Genomic DNA, 24,189 nt, shown 5'->3' on the forward strand with positions numbered 1-24,189 from the left:
AATTATTCCTTGAAGAACGCTTTAATGTGAAAGATGAAAAATAAATCAAAGGCTTAATGAATCAAATTTTTAATGGGCTATAGGCCACATTAAAATTTTCAGTGTGAAAACACAAGTCCTTTAATTTATTTCATTCCTAAATTCGACACCAAAATTTTAAAATTTTTAGATTTTTTTTTTAAATTTTTAGGATTTTTTTAGGGTTTTTAGAAAAAAAAATAAAACAAAAATATAACAGAAATATAAAAATAAATAAATTTAAATCAAAAGTCACAAAGAAAAAGAAAAACCTTTTTAATGTTTTTTTTTTAAATGTTTTAAATTTTTTAAGATTTTTAAATTTTTTAAATATTTTAGATTAAAAAGAAAGAAATAAAAAACCAAATCGAAATTTTTTTTAAACTTTTAATTTTTTAAAGAACCAAACTAAACAAAAAATAAAATCGAATTTTTATTTTTAAAAAAATGAATAGGGTCCTAACCTAAGTCAAAAACCAAATGAAATTAAAAAAAAAAAAAAAAGTACCTACGCTAACCCTATTCATACGCATACATAGAAAACTAAAACCAAAATCGAATTTTATTGTTGTTTGATGTGTGCAAATTCACGTGAGGAGCATGGACGCTAGTAGAGAAGGCTGGAGGAGTCACGGATCTGTGGGCAGATTCGTTGGAGGTTGAAGGATGTAGAGCAGCGCAGAGGGAGTGCATGGAAATGAAGCAAGTCTGCGAGGGGATTGAGCCTAGACGCAGGTGTGATAAGGGGATAGCAGCAGCGAGGAGGGAAGGAATGCTGCTACAAGGATGGGACTGCAATAGCAGCATGCAGATCTGGATAGCGTGGATGGATGCAGCTGCGCAGAGGGATTGGCAGCGGATGGATGAAACTGCGGAAGTGTGGAGAGTAATGGTGGATGGAGCAGGCAGAATGCGAAGGGTAAGGAGGCTTGTGGAGGTGATGGCTAAGGAGATACGCAGATGAGGAGTTCGATGGAGCAGTGTTTGAAGAAGAAGGCCGACGGGGATGGCTAAGGATGGCCGCGTAGAAGGGACAGCGAAGAGAGGTTTTTTGCTGCAGCTGTTGAAACCGCAGAGGGTTAAGGCTGTGTGAAAGAGGGAATGGAGTTGCGTGAGGGGTGAGGGAGGAAAGCCGCAAGGATTACGGGTTTCGGATCGCTGAGAGAAGCTACAATGGGTGATGGAGTTGTAGGTTAAATGGGTAAACGAGCTCAAATGACAACGTTCAGGAATGAAGACGTAGAGAGCAATGGATGGCAGTGAATAGGAGACAAACCTTCCCAAAAAAAATCGAAATCTTCAGCTTAAAAATCACCAGTCAAACCCTTAAAATAAAAAATAAAAAAAAAATTGAATTTTTTCCAAATTCAATAAAAAAAATTGAGAAACCCTTGGACTACAAAAATAATGCCCCTGCGGAAACTAGTTTTGAGGCCAGATCTTACCCTCCAAGGCCTAGATCTTGCTTCAAAATCAAATTTCACCTTTAAATTGGCAACCTGTAACTGAAAACGCAAGCAGCCAGAACCCGAATATGCAAAAATAAATGAAACCCCAGAAACCCCAAGTCAGAAAAAATAAAAAATAAAAATTCAGATCTATGCACAGGAGTAGCATATCTACCAGATCTGGCGAGTGTGAGTCCAACTCCGCTCCCAGATTTGAAAATCTGAGGCTCTTAAAAGCCAGATTTATCAATATTTTTTTGAATTTTTAAAAGAGGTACCAAGCTTGAAACCCTTCATGCATCACCCATAAAAAATATCTTATGATAAGCCCGAGACCAAATTTACGCTGGGCTCTTCAGAAAACACGGATCGGGAGTTGGCTAGTTCAGCTGAGAACTTCCCCGAACGCCCGATGATCTAATAATCAAGGATTTTCCTGCAAAACTCAATTCAGTTGTCAACATAGAGCGAGAAAACGATAATAAAATTCAGATTTAATAGAAATACCTGCTATTATATTCAAAACTTAAATTATCATTCAAACCCCAATGACTGAGCAAGATACCTGTACTCAATCGCTCTTTAGAAGCTATTATTAATGGAAAAAAAGAAATTACGCACAAAAATAATACATCTTACAGCATTTCCATGAAGAGTAACACCAACAGAAATTAACCCCAAAGTCTCTGTTTATTGCTCATAAAAAAGATTACAAGAGAGCTTTTCACTTAGTACATGATCAAAAGATCGGATGATCCCGACTGACAAATGACCTCCTATTTAAATATAAATCCTCCGACAGCTATTTCGAGTGATCCTTGTCAAAGTGATCTCGACCGTTGATAAGGACCGAGATTTCTTTTAATCTTATCTGTCGAAATTTTAAATATTGAGGAAATTTCTAATTTTTCAATTAAATGCATTTTAATTAATTCAAAAATTTAATTTCCTCAAAATTTTGACTTTGAATTAACCCCAGGGACCAAAAGCATAAAATTGAGCAAAATAATCAATTAACCTTAGTCCCTAGACCTCTTAAAATTTAAATTTTTTAAAGGACCCACTTATTTTGCCTTTGGAAAATTTAATTTTACCTACGACCTAGGACGTATGAGGGGATAAATTATTTTTCTAACCCTCAAGACACTTTACATCATGATTTTTACATTTTTTACATCTCAAGGAAGAAAACCCATCTGAAATAGACCCTCACAGACTATCCGGTTCTGCGACACAAATATAATCTAGCAGATCAAGCAATTTGTAATAAAATAACCTAACCAAATAGTTAGGATTATTCCCAAATCACTTTTACATAGACTCGATCTAGAACACTAGGACTCCCCCAAGAACCCAGTGACAAAATCCATTTCGGCTTTGCGGTAAGGCGGAAGGAAAACTCTGCCGACCATCCAAGAATGGGTCGGTGAGAAAAAAAACCTCCCGGAATGTAGATCGGCACCAGAAAAGTAGGTTTACCTAGGTGATTACATACATGACACAGATCTGCTAAGATTATTTACATTATACATATGCAAACTGGGTTTACATTATAAGACGATCCTCAGGCTAATGATGATAGTTGGATGGCAAGAACACATCAATCAGGTGCTATCCCTTTTCCGAAAAAGGGGGTGTACTGCTATGGGTTGTTGACACGTAGTGGTCAACTGGTACTCAATAGTGAATTGATAAATTTTGTAGTTGAGAGATTTTCAAAAATGGCACACTTTATTCCATGTTATAAGACTAGTGATGCTTCTCACATTGCTAATTTGTTTTTTAAGGAGATTGTAAGATTGTATGGGTTGCCTACGAGTATTGTCTCAGACAGGGATTCCAAATTTGTTGCACATTTCTAGAGGACATTATGGCAGAAGTTGGGAACTAAACTAAGTTTTAGCTCTGCCTATCATCCACAAACTGATGGACAGACTGAAGTTGTGAACAGGAGTTTGGGCAATCTTTTAAGGAGCCTTACTGCAGAACATCCAAAGCAATGGGATCAAGTGTTGGCACAAGCTAAATATGCATATAATGACTCACCTAACAGGAGTATAGGATAGAGTCCATTCCATATTGTTTATAGAATGCATCCAAGAGAAGTATCTGAGTTAAGAAACTTGGGAAAAGATGAGATGAAAAGTGCAGAGGGTGAAGATTTTGCTTCAGAAATGCAAGCAATACATGAACAAGTGAAACAGCAACTGCAGGATAGCAACATCAAGTACAAAACCAAAGCAGACATGAGAAGAAAAGAGGTGAACTTTGAAATTCGAGATCTGGTTTTAGCACATCTCAGAAAGGAGAGGTTTCCAAAGAGGGAGTATAACAAATTGAAGTTCAAAAAAATTGGACCATGCAGAGTGTTGAGGAAATTTTCTGCAAATGCCTATGAGATTGAGTTACCCCCTGATGTTGGAATATCACCAATTTTTAATGTTGCAGACCTATACAAGTATGAAGGTGAAACTGCAGATGATACAGCACAAGATCAAGAAACCCAAGAGACTGATTGGGTAAAACAATTACCCACAGCAAAGGAATTGCAGCCAAAAAGAATTCTGGACAAGAAGGTGTTTAAGAAAACAAGGGGACAAGAATACTTCCAGTATTTGGTAAAGTGGAAGGATCAGCCAACCGCTGAAGCTACTTGGGTTACAGAAGACATGCTACAGAAACTGGGCAGTTCTATAGATGAACTCATGGACAGGAGCCCATGAAGAATTTTGTCCTCAGGAGTCTAATGCAAGAGCATGAGACTTGGAGGGAAAATCTTCAAACTTATTCCAAAAATCCAAAAAAAATCTACAGGCAAAGGAGTGGGGTCCTTTAGCCAGCAATTTCCATGCTTTTCTAGTTTAAGATAAGGATAGAATTAAGAATAAAATCATGTTGTAATAATCGCTTATGGATAAGCTGTAACAAGCTTTATGCATAATTGCTTTAAATCACTCTATGTAAAAGGTATGCTTTTGTATGGATAAGGGCCGAGAGGGCTTATCTATTATTTATAAAATGAAATAATGGGACGCTCTGAGTTAGTGCGCCCAGAAGCATTATCCTCTGAAGAAACCTCTCTCTATGCATTTGATTTGATGGTTCTCTGTTGACTCGTAATTGTATGCGTGTATCAGTTTTAAGGCTTTCTTCTGACTCTGAATATCAATGAATTAACCTTATTTCTAATTAATATTTTAATTGAAGCCTTTAGATTGTGTTTTTCATTCATATCAGTGAGCCTGGCTCTTTAATTGCTTTAGTTGAGTTCTGCGAGTAAAACTCTGTTTTACACAGAGTTTTATTGCACAGAGACTATACCTTCATCGGGTCCGAAACCTTTATCGCGTCGCTGAGTGGGAGCGGAACGGAGCTGAACCATTGGAATGCCGAACTCCGATAGTGCAACACTACCGGAGCCGAAACATTATAGGGAGGCTTTAATAACATATCAGGTCTGCGACTATTATCGCATCACAATTTCGGAGCAAAGGAGCATTGTATTGGGAGTACTGGAATCGCCAATTGCGATCTCCGATAACACTACATGTTATCGCATCGGAGAAAGGGTCATTGGAAGGACCAATGGTGACCGTCGATAGTGTTAATTGCGTTAAACACATCTCTTGAACTTAAAGCGTCGATAGTTAATTCTTTGGAATTAACAATATAGTGATAATAAGGCGCCAATAGTGTATTTCCGTTCCTTTGGAACGAAAGCCCTCCGCCTGTGTGTATAGCGTTTTTAACGCATTTCCTTTGTTTTAAAGCAACGATAGTCTATCACTATGATTCCTATGGGATTATAGTTCCGATAAAGGAAAAACAGGCCTGTGATATGTTTTGCGTCGATAACGAAGGTTGGAGTGTATCAGAGGAAAGCTCATGAAGCTGTCAATAGATGACTGATACACCTGTTGAAGCAGAAAGAGGAATTCCGCCAGAAATTGAAGAAATTATATTAGGCTTCGGCCGTTTGACCATATCGCTTGCACCCAGGCCACCAAGATGGATGGCAAACACTGAGACAATGGAAGGAGGGAAAGACGGTGGGGTTTTGGAGATGTAAGGAGAAGCAAGGGAGTACAAAAAGGGGGAAGATTTTTTTGGGAGAAACAGAGGAGGAATTCTCAACAGAGAGCTATAGACAGAAAGTGAAGACTGAGTCTTGATTATTCTTGAAGCTTTTGGGCATGGGGCCAGAGTGCTTCAATTTCAAGTATTCTAGAGTTGGGTACCGAGATTGCGCCCAGTTTGGCAGAGAGGTTTTGGTCTTTTGGTAATGGGAGCAGGAGCGGGAGCCACAATGGATCAGAAACATCTTTAGACACAAAATCCCAGGTAGGTACTGTTGTCGCGCAAAGTGTCTAAGCACCACGACAACGCTAAGATTAAGGGTTGTCACTCTCGATCGTTACTTACTCTGTTTAGACTCTCTCCTAGGCAAGTCAAGGGGGGTAGTCCCTAAGCTAAATGGACGAAAAAACCTGTGGAACACAGTGTCTAGGAGATTTTAATGATGGACAACTTGATGAATGAATCTTGATTAACTCAGAATGAGGGAGGCGATCTATGTTTAAGGTCTGAGCTCGGAGGGGAGCTGGTTCGAAGCTTAGGGTTTTAGGTTTCACAGCTTCCTGAACCAGGGGCGGAACTGGAGGCGCATAGGATCAGAATAGCGGAACTTCATAGGAGGGGACAGGGATTGACCCAACAGATGGTAAACGAGGGGTCCATAGGGACCCCAACTTTCAGTCAAATAGTCATGCAGAAACAAGCAGCGCAGGAAGGTGTGAAGATAATAGGGTATGGAAAGCAACAGAAAGAAGATGGCACAGGCAAGGAGAGGAAGCAAAAGGAGAACAAGGAGGAAACCAGCAACTCAAAAATGAAAGGAAAAGAGAGCACCGAAAAGGCGAACAGCAGGAAGGAAGGAAAAGCAGGGCAGGATCATACTGTCCATGAGACTAAACAAATAGAGAAGAAGAAGAAGGGAGAGGAGGAAAACCGAACAAAAGAAGAAGAGGAGGAAAGGAATGAACCAAATACCAGCAATGATAAAACAGCGCGGGGAACATGCAAACCCAAGAAAGCAGAGGCCCTGAGGGTGGTGATCACAGATCCGGAAATTCAAGCCTACAGAGAACATATGGTTGAACATGCAGTGATTTGCAAGTTCATGGGACTTTGGCCAACAGAAAGAGCACTATGTCAATGGATCAAACAGCAATGGAAACCCAAAGGTGATGTTAGATTACACCTAGGAGCTAAAGGTTTTTTTACTGTTGTTTTTTCGAATCTAGAAGATAAGGATAGAATATCTGATGGGGGGCCTTTCTTCTTTGCCTCGGCAGGTCTCTATATGAGACCTTGGAAACCCAACTTTGTGCCAGAAAGAGAAACCTTCACTCAGGTCCTAGTCTGGATACGCATTTTCTCCCTACCATTAGACTATTGGGGCTATGCAGCTCTAAAGCAGATAGGAGATCAGCTAAGAACTTTCATAAAAGCTTCAGAAGCCACGCTGCAGAGAAGGTACACTTCCTGTGCTAGAATATGTGTGGAGATGGATGTTTCAGGAGTTTTACATGAGAGATTGTGGTTGGAATACAGGGATGAGGACTATTTCCAAGCTATTGACTATGAGAAAATCCCTTTTCGCTGTAGAAAATGTCATGAACATGGACATTTAATAAGAGAATGTCCATTAAACAAGAAAGAGGAAGAACCTAGAGGAGAGCAGGTAGGAAAGAACAGGGATACCTTCATAAGACCCAAAGCAAGACAGAGAGCAAACAGAAAAAGACCAAACAGAACAGGAACAGCACAAGGCAACACCTATAATGCCTTTGAAATATTAGATACGGAAACAGAATCAGAAGAGCAAAATAAGGAACCAAATACGAATGAAGGAAATAAAGAAACAACAGATCACACAACCAAAAGAGTGGAGGAGCATCTTAACAGTGCAGAAGTTCATATGCAAGGAATAATAGAAGGGCCAGATGAAGATGCAGAAATGATGATTAGTGATGTTGGAAGTGAGGAAATGGAACTGAATGAGGTTTTGGAACAGGAAGGTGTTAACCTACCAGTAATGGCAGAAAACTGGAAACGCAAGGAATGGAAAACGTTCCAGAAGAGGAGATTAGAAAAATCAATAATATATTTATTGCAAGGCAGAAGGCAGAGCTGGATAGGCAGAATAAAAAATTGGCGAAAGGACTGGGAATCCACACAAAAAGCCCACTTCATTCATCAACCAGCTCGATACAAAGGAAAAGGAGAGGTCGCAGAACAAACAGTGAGACACTGCAAGACCTGGGAATATTAATGATAAACTCTGGTAAGATGAAAGCTCTAGAAGCTTTCCCTCCTTACCAATAATCTTTTTAGTTTTAAATGAAGGTCATCTCGTGGAATGCTAGAGGGCTCAATAGCCAAGCGAAACAAAGACTCCTGAAAAGGAAGATCCAAAAAGAGAAACCGGATATCATGTTTGTACAAGAAACCAAATGTGCAAGCAACACCATGGAGACTATCAGCAAAAGGCTTGGTAAACATATAAAATATATGGAAACAGCCAGTCATGGCTGGGAGGGAGGTCTAGTTACCCTATGGGACTCCCGGGTGATCAACATTCTCTCAGCAGAAGCGACCAGATCCTTTATAGCTATAGTAACTCAATTGATTGGCAATTCTGAGATATTTCTATGCACCAACGTTTATGGACCTCAAAAACTAGAAGAAAAATTCATGTTCCTTCGTTCTCTTACAAATTTAAGGCTCAGATATCCCAGTACGAAGACAATCATGGGTGGAGATTTCAATATGATAACTTCGCTTTTGGAAAAGAAAAGAGGGATAAGAAAACTCTACAAGGACTCGAAAGTTTTCAATGATTTCATTGGTTCAACCAAACTAGTGGACATTCTACCAAAAAGTGGAGCCTTCACCTTGAATAATAGGAGAGGAGGTGAGAAACAGATAGCCTCTCGGCTTGACAGGTTTCTTGTTTCTGAAAGCATACTGTTGGAGGGAGTAACAGTGGAATCAGACATTCTTCCAACTGGGGGGTCAGATCATTGGCCCATCTCTCTTGTGGCTGCTATCTAGGGGGCTCCGAGAAACAAGCCATTTAGATTCGAGAAATTTTGGCTTAATCACCCGAATTTCATTCAACTTGTGGAGAAATGGTGGCAGGAACCGACGAACTTAAGAGGAACCAAAATGTACAAACTACAAAGCAGATTAAGATACATCAAAAACAAAATCAAGGAGTGGAATGTTACAGTCTTTGGGAACATATTCAAGGAGAAAGCCATAATTGAGGAGAAATTAGAACAAATTCACAAAGGTTGGACGAATGGGGACAGTGACCAAGACTCAGCAGACCAAGAAAAAATCCTAATGCAACAAGGGAAACTCTGTTGTCAACAGGAAGAAACATTATGGAAACAAAAGTCTCGGATACAATGGCTCAAGGAAGGGGAACAGAACACTAAGTTCTTTCACAGGTCTGCTCTGGATTATAGAGGGGCCAACAAAATCCTCAGTCTCAACAACGAAAGAGGAGAAACTCTTCAGAATCATCAAGAATTGGCTACCCTACTAACAAATCATTTCAATAACATAGCTCAGGAGCCGGAAGTAGACAGAACAAAAGCAATAGAGGAGCTTACCAAGTCCATTCTTAAAACAATCACCAATGAGCAAAACATGGCTTTAACTAGGGAAATCTCGTTGGAGGAAGTGGAAGTAGCTGTTAAGAGCATGCCGAATGACAAGGCACCTGGGCCTGATGGCTTCACCCTCAACTTTTACAAAGAACGCTGGGAAGTTGTTAAAACGGATGTTTGGTAAGTGGTGGAAGACTCTCGGCGATCCAGCTCCATTCTCAAATCGCTAAATTCTACTTTCCTTGCCCTAATTCCAAAAGAAGCAGAAGCCAACACCCCAGCGAAATTTAGGCCTATCGCTCTATGTAATGTAATTTACAAAATCATCTCTAAAGTTATTGCCAACAAATTGAAACCCATTCTTCCTGGCCTAATCTCTGAAGAGAAATTTGGGTATGTTGAAGGAAGACAGATTATGGACAATATATTACTGGCCCAGGAGATGATTCATACTCTTCACACCAGGAAAACAGCAGGGATGATGATGCAATTGGACTTATCTAAGGCTTATGATAAGGTCAACTGGAACTACCTTGAAGCCATCTTGAAAGCTTTTGGTTTTGACAATCAATGGATTAAATGGATCTTGGCACTGATTAAATCCACTAAGTTTTCTATCCTTGTCAACGGCTCCCCTGCCAATCCCTTCTCCCCCTCCCGAGGTATTAGACAAGGAGATCCACTGTCTCCTTTCCTCTTTGTCATCCTGATGGAAGGTCTGAGCAGACTCATTTGCAGAGCTAAGGAAGAAGGAAAGATCAAAGGATTACAGCCTTTACCGTCAATTCCAGCGACTACTCACCAACAGTTTGTTGATGATACAATGCTGCACGGGTCGCCGACTGTCAAAGAAGCCCTGGGTTTTAAGAAGATTCTCAATCTGTTCAGTGAAGCCTCAGGTATGGAGATTAATCTTTCTAAATCTACCATATTTTTCTTCAATACGCATTTAGCTGTTCAAAAAAATCTGTCTAGAATTTTAGGCTTCCGAAGGGGAAATCTCCCCTCAAAGTACCTAGGTGCTCCACTCACAGATAAACCCTGGCAAAAAAAGCATTGGGAGAAGATTCTCGCTAATATGGAGAAGAGATGTCAACACTGGACCCACAGAGCTCTCAATTTTGCAGGGAGGCTTGTCCTAACAAAAGCAATTTTGCAAGCCATTCCCCATTTCCTGCTCTCCATACTCCCTGCTCCAAAAGGAGTATTACAACAGATGAGAGTAATACAAAGATCCTTCGTATGGTCTGGCAATGCAGAGAAGAAAAAATGGGCACTAGTGGCTTGGGATAAGTTGTGCAAATTTAAGAACTTGGGTGGTTTAAATTTGTCAGACTCGTCTACGATCAACAAAGCATGTGGTGCCAAGCTTTGGAGGAGATAGTTGAAGGAATCCAATCTTCCGTGGGCAAAACACTGGAAGGAAAAGTATGCTCCAAGGTACAGTAATCAAGATTTAATCAGAATGCAGGAAAATCCAGATGGTTCTCCAATTTGGAAACTTGCCAGAAGAAATCGAGGAATTGTTTAGGAACAGAGCTTCTGGGAAATTCGCAATGGGGAGACAGCTTTATTCTGGGAAGATGCCTGGCAACATTTCCCGAAGCTGGGAGGACCCGAGTTTGCAAACCTTCAAAGACAATGTCAGGGGATGGGGAAAACCAAAGTAAATCAGTACTGGAACCATAGTAGCAGGGACCAGGAATGGAGAGAATGGATGATTAACGAAATAGAAAACACAACTGAGGTGAACAACAATGGCAGGGACCTGCTTAACCTTCTAAACAAAAGGAAAATCAGGAAAGCTGAGGACAAAGACCAACTAAGATGGGGCAGGAAAGGAAGTGGCAACTTCACGCTCAAAGAAGCCAGAGATAACCTCGAAAACTCAGCTAAATGAGGAGGTTCAATGGAGCAGCAAAGTCTGGGATTCTTTGTTTTGGCCCAAGATTAAAACCTTCCTCTGGCTCCTGATGCGTAGAAAAACACTCACCTGGGAAAATCTCCGTAAGAAAGGGTTTCACGGCCCATCCAGGTGCCCCATGTGCAACTTGGCTGAAGAATCGATGAATCATCTCTTCAACACATGCGCTTGGGCTTGTCACATATGGAACTGGGCGGAAAACATAATGCAACAGACAGACAGAACCGAAGACTCTATCCAGGACTCCATTATGAATTGGCGAAGCATTTATTCCAGCAATTCGAGAATCAACAGTATATGGAGAACACTGCCAGGATTTATTACCTGGACAATTTGGAAGGAACAGAATAGAAGAATTTTTCTAACCCAACACAGGGACATAAATCATTCGCTAGAAACAATAACCCAAAATGTGAGACAATTAATTCTGGTCAGATGCAAAGTAGACAAAGATAACCAAGTTTCGGCTAGAGACTTACGTATTTTAAAAGCTTTCAAACTGGATGATGGAAGAAGCATGGTCACAACGAACTGTCAACAGGAGCCGAACACCACGTCAACTTTCTGGAAATGACCCCCTGCAGGCTTTCTCAAGCTAAACTTCGACGGAGCATCAAGAGGAAATCCAGGTCCGGCAGGTATCGGGGGCATCATTAGGAACAGTGCAGGCGAAATTCAACATATCTACAGCAGAGCCTTAGGAGAAGGAACAAACAACGAGATGGAGTTCGCTGCCATGGAGCAAGGTCTCAGAATTCTCAGAAAGATTCAGGGTGGCGCATCAGTGGTTGAGGGAGATTCTCAGCTGGCGATAACAGTGGCAAAAAAGTTATATGCGGGAACAAAAGCAAGCAAGGTAACTAAACACTAGAGACTTTCCAAGGTGAATGAAAACATAGCAGAACATCTAGGGGAGTTGAAAGGCTTGATTTTTCAGGCTGTGCGACGTAAAGCCAATATGGTTGCGGACCATCTGGCGAATTATGGAATTGAGCACCCAACTAGCATGTGGGACAGCTGTTGGCAGGACGTCGCATGCCCCGAATTGAAAGAAAAGTGTACCATGCTCTCAAAGCAGGATTTGGCAAACGAAATATGAGGCTGTTGGGTCGGGATTCTAAAACCTTGGCATTCCATGAGAAGGCATGCGCGTACCGCAGACACTATTAAGGAAGGACAAGCAGATCAGGAGCATTCAATGCTTAGGCAGGAGGAAGGGAGGCTCATCCCAGAAATGATTATAAAGGATTTGCGCCTCCGACGCCCCATCAAGCAATGAGACACTTGGCATGATCCGGAGGAGGAGAGAGGAGGTGATAGCAAGGGAAAGAATTCGAGACATAACCAAAACAAACTGTCACCGCACAGAAGTAATGATGACAAGACGTGCAAGCTAAAGGGGAAGGAATGGTCTTCTGCCGGTAACTCCTCCTTCGACTTCTATATAATCACAGCAACAAGCAAGGGTAAAAGTATTGTTTTATCGTGTTGTAAGTTTGAACCCATCTCTTTCGCCGACAGAACTCAGAGCAATCTTGTGTGTGTTAGTAAGATCATGGCAGGGGAAGGAAGCCGAAATGCCTCTGCCAATAGGGACCTAAAGAGAGCCAGGGAGGCATATGAGGCCTGCACTTCGCGGAAGGACAAGCGGAAGATTGAAGACTTGGAGGCTAAGGTAACTGAAGAGGAAAGGAATCTGAAAGAGTAAGAACTGGAGAAGGAGGTGGACCAGATCGAAGATCCAGGCTCTGTTACCAAACGCGCCACCCAATTTGTAAGAACGCAAGCTGAAAGTTGGAGAATGAAAACTCTGTTAGCCAAAGCCCTAAATATGCAGGGAAGCTATGAGGACCAACTACGTCAAATCCAACGTAATATTGAGGCGATGTCTAAGGAACACGTAGCTATCCTAGAGAGCCTGGATTTCAAGATAAGTGCCCTGGAACAAGAGGTTGATACCATCATGAAGAAGCTCACGGTCCTAATTAAGCTCTTAAGTCAAAAACCAAATGAAATTAAAAAAAAAGTACCTACGCTAACCCTATTCAAACGCATACATAGAAAACTAATCGAATTTTATTGTTGTTTGGTGTGTGCAAATTCGCGTGAGGAGCATGGACGCTAGTAGAGAAGGCTGGAGGAGTCACGGATCTGTGGGCAGATTCGTTGCAGGTTGAAGGATGTAGAGCAGTGCAAAGGGAGTGCATGGAAATGAAGCAAGTCTGCGAGGGGATTGAGCCTAGACACAGGTGCGATAAGGGGATAGCAGCAGCGAGAAGGGAAGGAATGCTACTACAGGGATGGGACTGCGATAGCAGCGTGCAGATCTGGATAGCGTGGATGGATGCAGCTGCGCGGAGGGATTGGCAGTGGATGGAGGAAACTGTGAAAGTGTGGAGAGCAATGGTGGATGGAGTAGGCAGAATGCGAAGGGTAAGGAGGCTTGTGGAGGTGATGGCTAAGGAGATACGCAAATGAGGAGTTTGATGGAGCAGTGTTTGAAGAAGAAGGCCGACGGGGATGGCTAAGGATGGCCGCGTAGAAGGGACAACGAAGAGAGGTTTTTGCTGCAGTTGTTGAAACCATGGAGGGTTAAGGCTGTGTGAAAGAGGGAATGGAGTTGCATGAGGGGTGAGGGAGGAAAGCCGCAGGGATTGCGGGTTTCGAATAGCTGAGAGAAGCTACAATGAGTGATGGAGTTGTAGGCTAAATGGGTAAACGAGCTCAAATGACAACATTCAGGAATGAAGACGTAGAGAGCAATGGATGGCAGTGAATAGGAGACAAACCTTCCCAAAAAAAAAATCGAAATCTTCAGCTTAAAAATCACTAGTCAAACCCTTAAAATAAAATTTTAAAAAAATAAAATAAAATTAAAATTTTTCCAAATTCAATAAAAAAAATTGAGAAACCCTTGGACTACAAAAATAATGCCCCTGCGGAAACTAGCTTTGAGGCCATATCTTACCTTCCAAGGCCTAGATCTTGCTTCAAAATCAAATTTCACCTTTAAATTGGCAACCTGTACCTGAAAACGCAAACAGCCAGAACCCGAATATGCAAAAATAAATGAAATACCAAAAACTCTAAGTCAGAAAAAATAAAAAATAAAAATTCAGATCTATGCACAGGAGTAGCAGATCTACCAGATCTGGCGAGTCCAACTCCGCTCCCAGATCTGACAATCTAAGGCTCTTAAAAGCCAGATTTATCAATTTAGCACAGAAAATTTAAATTTTTTTTTGAATTTTTAAAGGATGTACCAAGCTCGAAACCCTTCATGCATCACCAATAAAAAATATCTTATGATAAGCCCGGGACCAAATTTAAGCTGGGCTCTTCAGAAAACACGGATCGGGAGTTGGCTAGTTCAGCCGAGAACTTCCCCGACCGCCCGATGATCTAATAATCAAGGATTTTCCTGCAAAACTCAATTCAGTTGTCAACGTAGAGCGAGAAAACGATAATAAAATTCAGATTTAATAGAAATACCTGCTATTATATTCAAAACTTAAATTATCATTCAAACCCCAACGACTGAGCAAGATATCTGTACTCAATCGCTCTTTAGAAGCTATTATTAATGGCAAAAAAGAATTTACGCACAAAAATAATACATCTTACAGCATTTCCATAAAGAGTAACACCAGCAGAAATTAACCCCAAAGTCTCTATTTATTGCTCATAAAAAAGATTACAAGAGAGCTTTTCGCTTAGTATACGATCAAAAGATCGGATGATCCTGACTAACAAATGACCTCCTATTTAAATATAAATCCTCCAACGGCTAGTTCCAGTGATCCTTGTCAAAGTGATCTCGACTGTTGATGAGGATCAAAATTTCTTTTAATCTTATCCGTCGAAATTTTAAATATTGAGGAAATTTCGAATTTTTCAATTAAATGCATTTTAATTAATTCAAAAATTATATTTTTGAATTAATTTCCTCAAAATTTTGACTTTGACTTAACCCCAGGGACCAAAAGCATAAAATTTAGCAAAATAATCAATTAACCTTAGTCCCTGGACCTCATAAAATTTAACTTTTTTAAAGGACCCACGAATTTTTCTTTTGGAAAATTTAATTTTACCTACAACCTAGGACGTATGAGGGGATAAATTATTTTTCTAACCCTCAAGACACTTTACATCATGATTTTTACATTTTTTACATTTCAAGGGGGAAAACCCATCTAAAATAGACCCTCACATATTATCCAGTTCTGCGACACAAATATAATCTAGCAGATCAAGCAATTTGTAATAAAATAACCTAACCAAATAGTTAGGATTATTCCCAAATCACTTTTACATAGACTCGATTTAGAACACTAGGACTCCCCTAAGAACCCAGTGACAAAATCCATTTCGGCTTTGGGGTAAGGCTGAAGGAAAACTCCGCCGACCATCTGAGAATGGGTCGGTGAAAAAAAAAACCTCCCAGAATGTAGATCGTCACCAGAAAAGTAAGTTTACTTAGGTGATTACATACACAACACGGATCTATTGAGATTATTTACATTATACATATGCAGACTAGGTTTATATTATAAGACGATCCTCAGGCTAATGATGATAGTTGGATGAAAGGAACACATCAATCAGGTGCTATCCCTTTTGCGAAAAAGGGGGTGTACTGCTATGGGTCGTTGACACGTAGTGGTCAACAGGTACTTAATAGTGAATTGATAAATTTTGTTTTTAAAATTACATATACACTGGTATATTCTGAGTATAAATTTGTTCAACCCTAATTCACTAATGCAAAAACATTTGCATTTCATTAGATTAAGTCACTTTTGTCTTGTAAAAGAAATTCCTTTAATCACTAATGTAATTGCTAATGTTAAGGGCATATTAGGGGACTTCACACAAAAACTTAGGCATGTATAGAAGTACCTGCCTAAGCTACAAATATCAACACTCCCTCTTATCAAGGGATGTACTTCTTGAAGAGTCACCTCAAACCAATTATCCCTCTAGTCTTGGCACAATGTCCTTTGGAGGCTTGCTCTCCCTGAATGTGCTCTTAGAAGCCTACACATTCTCCTAAGCATCCTTCAATGTCTGAGCAGGTTTTCCCATCAACCTGTATAAGTTGTACTCTTTAACCCCGATGGTCACTATTGTGTCTATGCTAGACTCCTCTAGACCTAAGTCACCCGACACAGGGACATGGAACACGCAGGACACGCAAATTCGAGTGTCCAACACGGAGCACATAGACCCCCCAAAATAGGACACGTAGGATAGGTTATATATTATTTTCTTAAAAAATTATAATACATATATATATATATATATATATATATTAAAAATTAATACTAAATAGATATTTCTTACACATTCTCATTCATGATACAAATTCAGACATAGATCTAGATTCTACATTTAAAATTTAAAATTTGTAAGTTGTACAATGTAACATTAATGTTAACAAATCCCAGAATATACTTGCAGATGATCTTTCAAAGAAACGGCTCCATACACAGATTGGAAAATGGAATATGAACATAACAATGGGGAACGAAACGCATCAAATCCAGGGTTTCTCTCTTCCGAGTACATAGTGATCATACTACAAGCCCTAGTATGTTTCATGAACCTGTAATTCAGATTTTTCTTCTAAAAGCAGATGTTTCTCAGTTATTGCAAGTATCGTCGGTTGTGGGTTTTGTCTCCTATCCCCAAAATCTATCTATGGTATGGTTTCTAGAGCATTGTTTTATATCCTACATCTTTGCAACATAGATTGTTTATCGGGCTACAAGTTTTGGCTCTCTATCCTATTGTATTGTATTTTGGAATCAATGATTTATAATACTATCAAGCTCTTTTCGTACTGGAAAAAAAAAACAAAAACAAAAAAACAAAAACAAAAAAACAAAAAAAAAAAACAAAAAACAAAAAACAAAAACAAAAACAAAAAACAAAAAACAAAAAAACAAAAAAACAAAAAACAAAAAACAAAACAAAAAACAAAAAACAAAAAAAAACAAAAAAACAAAACATTACGCCTACAAATACAATTGTGACAGATTCATCAATGATCCAATAGGAGAAAGACAAGAAACTGTAGTTTTCTCATTAAGTCATCAAAATCAAAATCGTTACATAGGTAGTAGCAATGCCAATGGCAAATAGAAATAGCAAATACAAAACAACTACAAGGTAGTAGGTAGCTCATCAAAGTCAACATCATTGTCATGATCACCATTGCTCTCCTATGTTGCATTCTCCTCCTCTGTATCCAATGTAATCGCTGCATTTGTTGGTGTGGAAAATGACCCCTCAAGAGTATCACCATCATCAAAAGTGACAGGCTCTAGCACTGGGTCATTAAGATCCAAGTTGGCCAATGCCAACCCAACACCGTTGTTCAAACCCATATCATTAGGAAAGGCATCCCACATATTTGTCTTCCCCTTCAACCACTCTTCCCTCTGCATGTAAATAAGACGAAGGTTGGTGTGCACATACACCATTGTCTCTTCCCTGGACTACTCAAGCCTATTCTTCTTGACACTAAAAATTCCCATATGTGCTCCAATTCTTCTCGCAACAAGAGAATGAAGTCACCTAAGAGAGGACCCTCATGACTAACTATTGTAGAGAAGGGCTTGTTGCCCCATGAGTTGCCCACCAAGAATAGGACTTCTTAACCCCCCTATCTCTAATCACATCACAGCCTGCAAATCACCCAGTGCCAGTGGAAAAATTTGCAAAGGACTCACTAAAACTCACCAAAAATTCAATGAGTCATCTCAATTTGGTTTATTGTTGACTGAGTTGAACAAACTCATTGGATCTAGCTAGTCAAACCAGAGATTTGGTGTTTTGACTAACTCGTAGAGTTTGCTGAGTTCTAGTTAAGTGTTGGAAAATTTGTCAAGTTATTGCAAACTTCCAAATAAATGCGAAGTTTTTGCTGACATTTGCCAAATTGTAATTGAGATTTGCTAAGCTGTTAACTCTATTTTTGTTTGACCCATTGTCATGACTTTGCTGTTATCACTAGAGAGTCAACTAATGATTTATGTTGTGGGCAAAGCTCTTATTAATACACTGTATTTTAAACATAACTTTCTCTGAAGCATTTTGGCTTTCTTTATCCAAGGTTGAGGGACAATGATCCAACAATTACCAACCATGTTTTGAGGCCTATAGAAAATAGGAGTTTCCCTCAAAATGTAAGAACACTTATGAAACTACTCTCACTGATGTTTAAAGTACTTGATGCAAAGGAAAAAAATATTTTAGCCTAATTGTCAATGGGTGTTTGCAATGTAGAAAAAATATGAGCTTAGAAATGTGATAAGGATAGCAGATTTTCTCCTTGATATTATGGAGAATTATTGGTGAATGCAATAAATGCATGTCCGATAAAAGTTTGACATGAATGAGCAAAGGAAAATTGCTCATTCATCTGTATGTGCTGACAAATGCTTCTAAACCTACAGAAAACACAAGTTTTCATATATGATAGCGTCCAAGGATATATCAATGCCTCCATTGGCACATGAAGAATGATTTTGTTAAAACAACAGAATGAAATCAAAGTGGGAAAAACATAAATGTGTTGCTTTCAAGTAGGATATTCACTCCTTCAGTCAATGCCTCTGAACAAGGGTTGTTGTGATCCTAAAATTGTTGATAACTTGAAGGCATGAGTAATTTTTTTAGAAATATGTACCCGATGACAAAAAGGAACATGAGAGAATTGTCTACTACAATATAACTTTTAAATCATAGAAAAGCAATCTCCCAGTCTATGAGAAATGGTAATAACTATGGTATGATGTAATCAAATTATAAGGTAGCATCCACTGGTATGAAGAAAGCGCAAAATTCTAGGAAATAAATTTTCTCCAAAAAAAAAGGTAATATAAGAATAAGCATGGACCATAATGATTTTTGATGTAATATTTTTTTGGAACATATTCTTAGACAAAAATGGTTTGAAAAATAAAGGTTGTCAATTCTGCCATTACCTAAAACTCCCAAATAATATGAGATAGGTAGATCCGTATCTCCGATCTTGTTCAAGCCATTGGCCCCAGGTATTATGCTGTATTCTTCCCATCCAATATAACCCATTACCAAATCATCTTCTTTGAAGTCTGGATGATTTGAAATAACAACCTTGGAAACACCATAGCCAGTTATCACCTGCATATTGAAATATCACAAATAATGGAATGCAAGCTTCTTAGTTGAGATACTAATAATGTGAATTTTTGGTTACATGTTTCGTATTGCATTGCACTAAAGCCTGATCTAGAACAAGAAAAAGTACTTATATTTATTACAAAAGTGTGATGAAAGCAGTATCACAAAGTGAAAGAATAAGTTTAAATAGATTGAGGGTAATTTAATATTGTTTTTAAGTGCAAAAGAGATCAATGTGAATTGGTTGAATCTTTTAACTAAATAGAAAACTGTTTAAGACAGAAATTTTCCATCATTTTCTAAATATCAGGTTGATGTCATATGGCTCAAGCCAGAAACAACTGCAAGTTAACTTACCTAAAGTAATTTATTTGATTTAGTGAATATAGCTATCAATTGCAAGCAACGCTAGAAGACAGAAAACGAATAAGATTGTCAACCGATTAATAAAGAAAAAATGGCTACCTCGAGATTCATATATTGGGTTCAAAACTGCATGTCACTGCCACTTCCTTTCATTGTTTTCACGGGATATGTTCTAAGCATGCAAACTTACGTGCAAATAATGAATGCAAATGAGGAATGACTGGACATATTTGAACATGAAAATGATTTAGTTCAAGTAACAGCATAGATGCAAAATAAACAGAACCATCTCTTACCGATCCAGGTGTAAAATTAGCTGCAATATAAGAAGATATGTTTCTCATGCGGCCCCGCATGTAAGGATCACATGATAAATACAAATTCTTTACAAGTACATCTTGTGATCCATCTTTCAGTTTCAAAGGAAGTTTATTAGATGTTAATAACAAATCAGACACCTTGACCATCCCAGTAACGTAATCCTTGAATATAACTTGCTTATTGTCCACTTCATTATGTGCCATTTCAGTAGAGAGAGCCTGCAATAAATTGGTCCAAATAAATTTAAAATGTCATCACAACCATCCCTTTGATAACATGAGAAAATATCATCCTTCATATAAAGAACTTAACCCAAAGTTCTTTTCAACAGACTTTACAAAAAAAATTCAAGAAAATGAAGTTAGCCAAAATAGAAGACCAAAGGAAAGACAAGGCCAATTAATATTGGTAAACTCGAAGAAATGTCAGACAGCAGTTGGCTTATCGAGTATGGTATTTGCTAGCATGATAGTTAACAAATATGCAGCAGATGTCTATCATGTAATTATCTTAAAAAATATGACATAAAATTACCTTTAAAAGCAAGATTCAGAGAAAAAGAACTAAACTAAACAATATTTTAAACAATATTAAAAAAAAATAGTTTACAAGAAAATGGAGTGCCAACATAGAAGACAAAAAAAGAAAAGGACATTTTATATTAGTAAACTCTAAGAAATTTTAGAACGCAGCTGATTTATAATGTCTAATACTTGTTCACATGATAGTTAACATGTATGCCAAAGATGTCTATCATGTAAAAACTCTTAAAATATTTAACATTAAATTACCTTTAAAATCAAGCTTCAGATCCCACACAAAAGCAGTCGTGATATCCTCGAAAAGCAATTTTTTGAATGCAAAAGATGCAAACACTAAAACATCTCAAGAACCCAAAGCCGGCATTCTATCATGAAAGATTACTAGAGAGCACAAGGGGCAACCCTTGCTGGTAAATGAGTACTGCAAGCTGTGGAGATGGAAGCAACTTGGCAAGTTTTGGTTTAATGGCAGATTCAACACACTCATCCCATTCAGGAATCAGGGTATTAAAGGTCCTTTCCAGTTGTGTGACATAACAGGAAATACACAAGCTTTCATGATTTCAGGTTCTCCCCCACTAAGAGGGTGTTGTTTGCTTGGTAGGTTGTGTTTACATTTATTAGTTGGCAGTTTGAGCAGCCTTGTGATACCTGGGATTTGGCATCATGACAGATTTGGAAGTTCCCATCTCTGAATGAATAAGTTTGGCCTTTTAGACTTTAGCTAGCTCAACTGCCAAAATATTGGCAAGGAAACGTCTCTTTTCTGAAAAGTTTTGCAAAACCATGAAAACCAACAATGGCACACACCTAAGATGCTCCTAATCGGGCCCAAAAACTATTTGGTTTAGATAAAGGTGTTTTGGAGGGCATTTACTGCATAATTCATAAAGAGTGTTCTTTTAAATGCAATAACATGGGTTGGATCCATTCTGGAGAGATTCAACATGGAGGAATGTGAAGCCCTTTTACATTTTGATTCATGTGACCAAGGATCTTTATGATATGGTAAAACAAACTTCTAACATTAACCCTCAATTTAAGAAAAAGTGGGCAGTGAAAAATTCCATGCATGCTGGTTGAGGAGGCATCAATTCATCTGGAATCACATGCTTGTCTAAATTTGGGGGTGCCTTCTGCTCCAACAAGATTTGGTTGTTAAAAGAAAGATTCATAAAGTAGGAGTTACCAATGTTGCTTGTGCTCTTTGTCGCAAAGATGAAATGGTCAAGTATGTTCTTTGCTATGTCATGATGCAAGAGTGTTTTTGACATGGTTACAGGCTGAAAATTCACTTCTTTTTTACTACCCCACTTACAAGGAAATGTCATCTTCTGGGTGACACTTGGATGGTTCAAGGTAGTTGTAAATCCTTATGGCACTGACTATTGTTGATCATTATTTCCTTTCTTTGTAAGCATCAAAGCAAAGCTACCTTTCAGAAGTATCCTTGTTCTTTTTGCCTAAGGAATCTAACAATCTTTAAGCGCCAATTGAATTTAATTTTGAGAGTCAAACTCAGCCTTTTCGGCATGCTGTTGCATTAGAGAAATTTTGAGGTGAAAATAAGGCCTCAAAACAAAAAAGGTGCTATCAACATCAACTTTAAAGAATCAATAGGATTCAAAATAATGCTGTCAACCATAGGGGTGAATAGTTTTGAAGGTAAAAAAAAAAAAACTTCTTTTTATCATATTTTCAACTTATCTCCTTACAGCTTTACGCAAATTTCAAGTGTAGGTACTTGTTGGATGTGGGTGCCTACACTTGAAATTTTGAGTAAATCTATTAAGAGATAAGTTAAAGATACAATTAAAAAATATTTTTATTTCTCACCCTTTGAAAAGTCATAGCTCTTATTTTATTATTGTTAACTATTATTTTTATTATTTCCCTTAGGAGGCCCACTTTAGACCTCAAAATATCTGCAATGAGTCCCTTTTTTCTAATGAACATAAAATATATAACTAAACATTAAATAATAAAAATTAGATAAACTTAAATGTATAATCTAAGGGACATGACCATTCACCACCATAACTAGCCAATGCATATAACTATATTGTCACATGGCATTGCTTCAATCTATCTATATATCTCATTCATTAATTTATATAATTTTTCTCCTATACAAATTTCTTCTTCTTATGTAGGGTAAACAATTGATGGACAATTATTCATTACATTCGTATCAAAAATCCAAAATTGATCCCAACCTTTGGCCACACTTCTATAAACCCTATCTGATCTGACTTATGGTCACATTTTATCAATGTTTCTCTACTCCCCAGGTCAGGTCATTGACTATAATTTGGTTTTTATCCATTTCTTCGTCTTAACATACTATGAAGGAATAATCAATGAACACTATCTAAATAATGGATGTGAAAGAAGGCTCCATTGCCAACCATGAAATTTGTGGATAACTGTACAAGTTGCCAATACAAAGATATTGAATAAGAAATTATATATATATATATATATATATATATATATGCGTGTGTGTGTGTGAATAACAAATAAGATGATAAATATCACAATGAGGGCCCCCATTATAAATACCTAGGTGGGGGAGCCTTTTCACTAATGAACGTGTCATTTTGATAAGACATTTCTATTCATTAACTCATAACTAACATTTATTATTTTTCTAGCAACCACATTAGAAGAATTTTGAGGTCTAAAATGGGTCTCCTAAGAAAAATAATAAAATAATAGTTAAAATAATAAAATAAGAGTTATGAATTTTTAAAAGAAAAGATAGAAAACTATTTTTTTATTGTATTTTTGTCTTATCCCCTTATAGATGTACTGCAATGTCAAGAGTAGGCACCTATTAGATGAGAAACTAAATTTTGCATCCAACGAGTACCCACTCTACATACTCCGGAATATACCCACACAGAAAAATTAAAAATACATCAAAAGTCCCGCTTTGCATACTTTTGACTCTTGAGTAGACCACTCCGAAAAAATTGAAAATACATGATAAAAGCAGATACATAAAAAAAATCACTCTGCATACTTTGGAATTGACACGCATCGAAAAGAAATTTCTCTTTCCTGGTGTTGGATTTCCTTGATGTTGTAACCTGCAAACCCAGCAGCATGGCCCTAGGTTGGCCTTAACACTACTTGATCGGTGTCGCTTGATCCAGATTCCAAATGAAGATGATCATCCCCAGGATGACAAGGGAGGGCTTGTACTTGCACTTGGAGCCCCAATGTTGGTGAGAGAGGATGCCGCATCGCCCATATATCCCTTGAGAGAATGATGTAAGGCACACAGAGCATGGTTTTAACACTTGGAGGCATTTTGAGGCACTTCTTGAGGGCTTCCCCTCAAAGGATTGGATTAGATTATAATGACAAGGCATTCCACTAGCCCATCCATGTGCTTTCAAAACATTTATGGCCCAAAAAGGGCAAGTAAGCTATGTGGTTCGTTTGTTCCCTTATCTTGGAAAACACTCAAAACTAAACTTGTGTAGAATAGGCTAATATTATTATGTAAAATGAAGGGATGGATCTCATATAAATAGAGGATCGCTTCATTCTTTCTATTCATCATCACACTAGAGATTTTGGCCCCTCTTCTAGGGCACAATTTAGCCTTTGCCTTACACGCTACATGTGGAGATGTCACTTTTATGGAGTATTTGCTATTGGAGATTAGCTTTTGAATTGGAGATGTCTTTTTGGGATTGAAAGAAGGTTTTTTC

The 24,189-nt window shown here is 38.4% G+C and overlaps 1 protein-coding gene across 1 annotated transcript in view; it reads right to left on the reverse strand.

Moving 5' to 3' along the window:
• The window catches only part of LOC149232970 (2-alkenal reductase (NADP(+)-dependent)-like), a 190,626-nt gene that overhangs the window by 99,237 nt on the left and 67,200 nt on the right, over positions 1–24,189 (reverse strand). Inside the window, exons 2-3 of the mRNA XM_089379617.1 lie at positions 19,901–20,143; positions 19,061–19,238 (exon numbers count right to left, since the gene is read on the reverse strand). Of these exons, the coding sequence (XP_089235743.1) occupies positions 19,061–19,238; positions 19,901–20,128 (406 nt within the window). The 5' untranslated portion in view covers positions 20,129–20,143. The remainder of the gene's footprint in view (positions 1–19,060; positions 19,239–19,900; positions 20,144–24,189) is intronic.

This window comes from Pinus tabuliformis, chromosome J (assembly GCF_031772625.1).
Source record: "Pinus tabuliformis cultivar Carrire ecotype Pingquan chromosome J, CPIR1, whole genome shotgun sequence".
Classification (NCBI taxonomy): domain Eukaryota; kingdom Viridiplantae; phylum Streptophyta; class Pinopsida; order Pinales; family Pinaceae; genus Pinus; species Pinus tabuliformis.